We start from the raw sequence: 6,302 nt of genomic DNA on the forward strand, positions 1-6,302 counted from the left end.
GTGACCAGGCAAACAGGAGGTGCTCAGCTGGGAGGTGAGAGAGCAGGATCCAGAGTGGCAGGTCTTTGAGGATTGAGTTTGGCTCTGGATTTGGGCCCCATGTTGGCATGTGCCAGTTGAGTGAGGTTTCCCTGTCATGGATGTGTTGCCATGTGGACTTGTGCCTATCTGGAGGCTCTGGCAGGGTCCTCACCCAGTTGTCCTCACAGGTGGAGCCCTGCAGAGCCCTCTACTCTCTGCACTTACATGGGCCCTCCCTGGGCTCACCCCAACACCCCTGCATATCTTACCTCTTGGCCCTTCCTGGCACTCGGGCTCACCCTTGGGGAGGTGGGGAGCCCAATATCTATCTCCTTGGGTCTCCTGCAATATTTGCTGTACAGCAGAGCACCCACAAATGGTTCCCTGGAACCTTTTGGCCTGCAAATCCAACAAGCCTTTGCATACTGGCCTGGTCCCATCATACTATGCCTTTTCAGCCTGTGTCATTGGGGGCTTCCCGCCTGCTTCTCTCCTCAGCCTTCCCTTCCAGGCTCTTGGTCATTCAGAAAGAGGCAGGCCTGTAGGTGCTGACCCTGCATCCCTTTTCCTCTGTGCTCCCTGCCCTGATTCTGCCCAAGGTACAGCCGTTCACTACCTTTTCTTCTGTTTTTCTCTGTTTCTAAGTATTATGTTTATTGCTATTCTTTTATTTTTTGACTCGATTTTTTAATTATCTTGATCTTGAGAATTTAGCTCTCTCCAATCCCTCACCTTTATTTCCCTCATTTCCCATATAGTTATTGGTTTTATAAAGTCATTATTTAGTATTTAGACTATTAACATCCCATGAGCCAAGTAGGGTCACTCAGCCACATCTTTCATACACAGCTTTTTCCTGTGAGAATTATGCCAACTGTGTCCTGTGCTTGGCACTTCTCTGGTTGATGCCTTACTTTGGGGTGGGAGTTTCTGGGCATTGCTGGGTGGGGACTGGGTAGGGTCATCTCCTCCTGTCCTACATCTGCTTCACCTAGACTCCTGGGATTTCTCTGTCTCTCTCCCAGATGGGTCTCTAAATTCCTGTTCCTATATTCCATTTTCAGGTTGTTATTTGTTTTGTGTTTATCCTCACTAGAAGATATTTTTCCAATTGATTTTAGTGAGAGGGGAGTGAAAGGGAGGGAGAAGAGAAACATTGATGTTAAAGAGCCACATCAAATGGTTGCCTCCCAAATGCACCCCAACCAGGGCAGGGAACCTACAATTCAGGTACCTGCCCTTGACCAGAATGGAACCCGTGACCCTTAAGTCCTCAGGCCAACACTCTAATCACTGAGCCATGCTGACCAGGGCTCCAGATGTTTATTCTTGTTCTCTTACACTTTGTTCTGTTCTTTTTTTTTTTTTTTTTTTTTTTTTTTTTGCATGTACAATAATTTTTTCTGTCTTTAACACATTGCGCACCAGTCGTTTTATTGCTAGCTTTACCCAGTGGCCAGATAAGTTTCTGTTAAATGAGTACAAAATACATTTTACAAAGTATCATACTTTAAAAATATATTAACTTTTAAACATGTAATAACTTAAAAATGCAATGGGTATTTAATCTTAAGGCATGCCTTTAACATTTATGTAAAACACTGTAATATGATAACACGAGAATGCTCGTGATCCACCCGCAATGTGTTAAGAATGTGATTTGAGGCCCTAACTGGTTTGGCTCAGTGGATAGAGCGTCCCAGGTTCGATTCCAGTCAAGGGCATGTACCTTGGTTTCGAGCACATCCCCAATAGGTGTGCAGGAGGCAGCTGATCGATGTTTCTAACTCTATCCCTCTCCCTTCCTCTGTAAAAAAAAAAAAAAATCAATAATGTATATTAAAAAAAAAAGAAGAAGAAGGTGGTCTGAGGCGATTATTTTGTTTTCCCATTTCTATCTCTGTGCCTTGAATTATCTGTTTGCTCTGCTCACTCTTTACCAATCTGGTGTGCTCATCGGACATTTGTATAATCGGAGACCCCGGGCGGGGCACTGCAGGTATGGAGTACTGGCCACACCGTCTGGCACCTTCTTCCAGGTCGGTCGTCTCAACTGAGACCCCTCCAGATGTGGGGCCCAGGAGGCCCTCCCCTGACCCCTCAGTTGCTAGTGTCCTGCCATGTCTTTGTGGGCAGGTGCTCTGTCTTTCCTGTGTGTTACTGGGAGGGGGCAGGAGCTAAATAAATAGATATTGTTTCTTTCCACCTTCTTTCTCTTCTGAGTGGATCAGTCTTTCCCCTTGAACTGAAGCCTACCACCTCCTTCAATCCAGCTAACGTTCTCCAGTCCCTGTATGCCCCTCCCAGCCAGGAACCCTGGGACATGTTCTCTTCTGATGGATTCTCCTTTCTCAGCCGCAGGACCAAATCACCATCACAGGGTATGAAAAGAACACAGAAGCTGCCCGGGATGCCATTCTGAAAATTGTGGGTGAACTTGAACAGATGGTTTCTGAGGACGTCCCACTAGACCACCGTGTCCACGCCCGCATCATTGGTGCCCGTGGCAAAGCCATTCGCAAAATCATGGATGAATTCAAGGTGTGTTTTCAGCCCCTCCGTGAAGGGTGTATGTTAGTCCTGGAAGCCCCATGGATGAGATGGGTGTACTCCCTGGTGTCAGAGCTTTCTTCCTGGGCTGGTGAGGGACACCAGGGCCTCAGTCTTCCTGATGTGTAGTTGATGCCATTGGTCAGTGCCCTGAGCTAGCCCCCTAGGTTTGGATGCCTGCCACCCCAGCCATTCCCTAGGAAGGGTAGGCATCTTGGAGTTGGGCCTTTACACCACGTGCTTCTATAGTGCACTGGTCTCACATGTCGTGAAGAAGAGGGACTACGGACCAGGTCCTTAGTTTCATGAACCCAAAGGGAAAACATAGAAATGGGCCGTTCCAGCCAGTTTGGCCACTATTTAGTCCAAGATCCTCTAATGGGCACTTGGAGCCACCTCAGCTGCTCTGTGTGCTCCTTCCAGGTGGACATTCGCTTCCCTCAGAGCGGGGCCCCAGACCCCAACTGTGTCACCGTGACGGGGCTCCCAGAGAACGTGGAGGAGGCCATCGACCACATCCTCAACCTGGAGGAAGAATATGTGAGTTCTGGGGTCATGTGAGGCCACATGTAGGTGTTTTCAGATGCCTGTCAGGTGCAGCAAGCCCCAGCACCTGAAAGCAGAGTAAGCACAGTAGATGCTCACGGGGAATCACTGCTGCCAGCTGACCCCCACCTGTGCCCACAGCTAGCCGACGTGGTGGACAGTGAGGTCCTGCAGGTGTACATGAAGCCCCCGGCCCACGAGGAGTCCAAGGCACCTTCCAAGGGCTTTGTGGTTCGGGATGCTCCCTGGACCGCCAACAGCAGCGATAAGGTCAGACGGTGCTCATCCTGGGCACCCTCTCTGTGCCTGGGAAGTGGGAACGCCCCCGCCCCCCAATGGGTGGGCCCATGGTCAGAGGGTGGGTCCATTTTGGAGCTGCCTGATTGAAACTTGCTTAGTAAAGCTGTGCTCTCTCTGTCCCCACAGGCTCCGGATATGAGCAGCTCTGAAGAATTTCCCAGCTTTGGGGCTCAGGTGGCCCCCAAGACCCTCCCATGGGGCCCCAAACGATAATGATCAGAAAACAAACTTCTCCAGCCTGCTGACCCAAACCCCACCACACAATGGTTTGTTTCAATCTGATTCAGCAGCTGGACCCTCCATAAATTGTTGACGCTCCCTCTTCCCGAGGTCTCGCAGTGAAGCCGGGCACCTGGCGCTGTGTGCAGCTGGTCCTCGGGCCTGGCCAATGCCCAACACGTGCTCAGGATCTGCCCTTGACACCGGCTATGGGCCGGCTTTCCACGGTTCAAACACTAATAGAGGCAATTGGACATTTCACGACAAGCTTCCTGGTCCACCGGCATGTCAATAGGCCCTGGCCCCACTAAGAGTGCTGCATAGCTGGGGGCTGAGCCCACTTCCTGTGTCGTGACCTCAGGAAATAAATTTCCTTGACTTTAGAAAAGCCAAACGTTTGCCCTCTTCCTTTCCCAGCTCTTTTCCCCCCTGCCTGTAGTCCAGCCCTCTGTATACTACAGTCCGTCTCCTTCCCACTGCCAAAGCCTGCTCATCGCAGACCACAGGGTGGGAGGAAGGCCCATTGTGCACACTGGAGCACCTGGACTCGGGGGGACCAGGTTCCAAGTGTCTGTGCCCCTGCACCACAGGCACCGGAAGCCCTGCATCTGGTGAGCAAAGTCTGTAGTGAGGCATCTGCCATCTGGGTTTGGTGTGAGCTTAGAAACACGGGGATGTGGAGAGAGGTGGCCCACAGAGGAGAGGTGGAGACTCACTTCCCCTCCCAGCTGACCTGTCACATTGACTTTGGCTTTCCTGCCCCTCCCCAAATGCCTAGTCCAGTTTCCTTTCTACCTCAGAGCCAGTGTGGTAGTGATCTCATGGTGAGGGTGGTGCCACCCCAGGTGCTCAGCCTCCTAATTCCAACGGATCTGGTCACGAGTGCCTGAGTCCACTGACTGTCACAGCTCTGGGTCACACCCTCACTTGCAAGTGGCCAGTGGGGAGTGCACACACCACCCTCAGACACCTGGATGCGTGTGGCGATCCTGGGAGCTGGCCTTCAGAGGCAGCTTCCTGGTCCTCAGGTAGAGAGAGGCTGTCACTCAACCTGGACTGGAGGACCAGGTCCTGCTAAGGGAGTCTGCTTTTCTCAGGTGTGGTGGGTCATACCAGACCAGACAAGGTGCCTGCCCCAGCCAGCATGGTGAAGGTGTGCTCGAGAGAAAAGGTGGCCAAGGCGGTGCTGTGAGAACCACAGATGAGCCCTTGGTTTCCAAGTTGTCTGGTTTCCCATCTCACCTCTATCCTGTAGAGGTGACTGAGCCCCTCTCAAGTTTTCCATCCAGATACTGGAGTTCCTAGAGAAGCCAACTAGTGCCCCTTGCCCAGTCCTTCCCTGGGGAAGGTCACTTCTTCCTGACCATCCCCTACACGAAGTTTTCTATTTGGTTACTTTTCAGCTTGGCAATCTTTAGACTGAAATTCCTGAATAGGCTTGAGTTGCTTAACACAAGTCTGATATCAACTGTCTGAGTCCTGTTAGCTCAGGCAGCCTCAAATGTGCCCATATGTAGAAGTGATTGATTGGGGTTGGAAAGGACATTTGCTTCAGCTGAATGGGCTGGGTGGGTGACCCCAGATTAGATGGAGTCAACTGAGAAAGGGAGTGAGAAGGGAAGGTGCTGTCTTGCCTTTCTCTAGGACCATCCCCTACCTCCCTGGTTCCTGGAGTTCCTTCTATCTGCATGAGTTTGGGAGCCTTTCCTGTTGGCCGGTGTACTGCCCTCCCCTCCAAATCCCCTGCCCTCTGGCATCTGCCCAAACCTCCTTCCTCTTGTTTCTGTGATATCTAACTCCTTCCCCCAAAGGTGGATTTTTAATTGTCCCAACAGGTGTTTGCACATCTGCACTTATTCCTAAATGTAGGTGCAGGCCCCTCTCCTACACTGCGGGTTCGCACTGCGTGGCTGTCAGTCAGGCTCATGAGGTGACTGTGCCTGGGGGTCTCCTGCTGCCTCGTGCTGCTGCAGGAGCCCTGGGCGGCGTGGGATGTGAGTGTCCATTTCCTCTTGTTGACTGTCTTCCATATCACATGTGTCCACAGTTACAATCCATCCCTTGGCCTTAACTTTGGAGTTTGGAGATTATATGCAAACATGTAAAGGCTTATGAATATGGATGACACTGGAATTTTATAAATTCTAAAATAAAACCCAAAACCAGATGCAGTGTGCTGAGGCTCGTTTTATCACACCACGTGTTCTTAGTCCATGGAACACTCTAGTGGTCACGGACATCCATACATAGTTCTCATCTGTGGTACGATTCTCCCAGCTGGCATATAGTTCTAAACACCACATTAACCAACGGCCCTTCAGGGGCCATGGTGGGAGGCCAGCAGTGGTCACAGCTGGGTGGCTGCCTGTCCCTGGGCTCCTGACCTTCCCTCACCTGCTGTGAAGCAGTACCTTGCTACTTCACTCAGCTCAGGATTCTGCCTGAATGATCATCAGCAAAATGAGGTGATCCCAGGACTGGCTGCAGTTGGGTAGTGGTGGGGACTTGGCAGAGGAACCACCTATCACATGTGGGAGGCCAGGCATCGAGGGTCAGAGCTATAGGGTGGGCCCGTTACGCACCACCCCTGAAGCTCGGGTCAGACTGGGGTCCACTGCATTAGAGGCCAAGGTGGTGGCCACTCGGTGGAAGGGTCTATGGCCAGG

At 51.5% G+C, this 6,302-nt stretch overlaps 1 protein-coding gene across 10 annotated transcripts in view; it reads left to right on the forward strand.

Annotated features, from left to right (window-relative positions):
* The window catches only part of HDLBP (high density lipoprotein binding protein), a 68,819-nt gene extending 64,789 nt beyond the window's left edge, over nt 1-4,030 (forward strand). For all 10 annotated transcript variants that reach the window (XM_084892568.1, XM_084892571.1, XM_084892567.1 and 7 more), the window contains 4 exons: nt 2,377-2,562; nt 2,995-3,111; nt 3,259-3,387; nt 3,544-4,030. In XM_084892568.1, the coding sequence (XP_084748694.1) occupies nt 2,377-2,562; nt 2,995-3,111; nt 3,259-3,387; nt 3,544-3,630 (519 nt within the window). In that variant the 3' untranslated portion in view covers nt 3,631-4,030. The remainder of the gene's footprint in view (nt 1-2,376; nt 2,563-2,994; nt 3,112-3,258; nt 3,388-3,543) is intronic.
* The last annotated feature ends 2,272 nt before the right edge of the window (nt 4,031-6,302 follow it).

Source organism: Pipistrellus hanaki, assembly GCF_964339955.1.
Source record: "Pipistrellus hanaki genome assembly, chromosome: 8".
Taxonomy (NCBI): domain Eukaryota; kingdom Metazoa; phylum Chordata; class Mammalia; order Chiroptera; family Vespertilionidae; genus Pipistrellus; species Pipistrellus hanaki.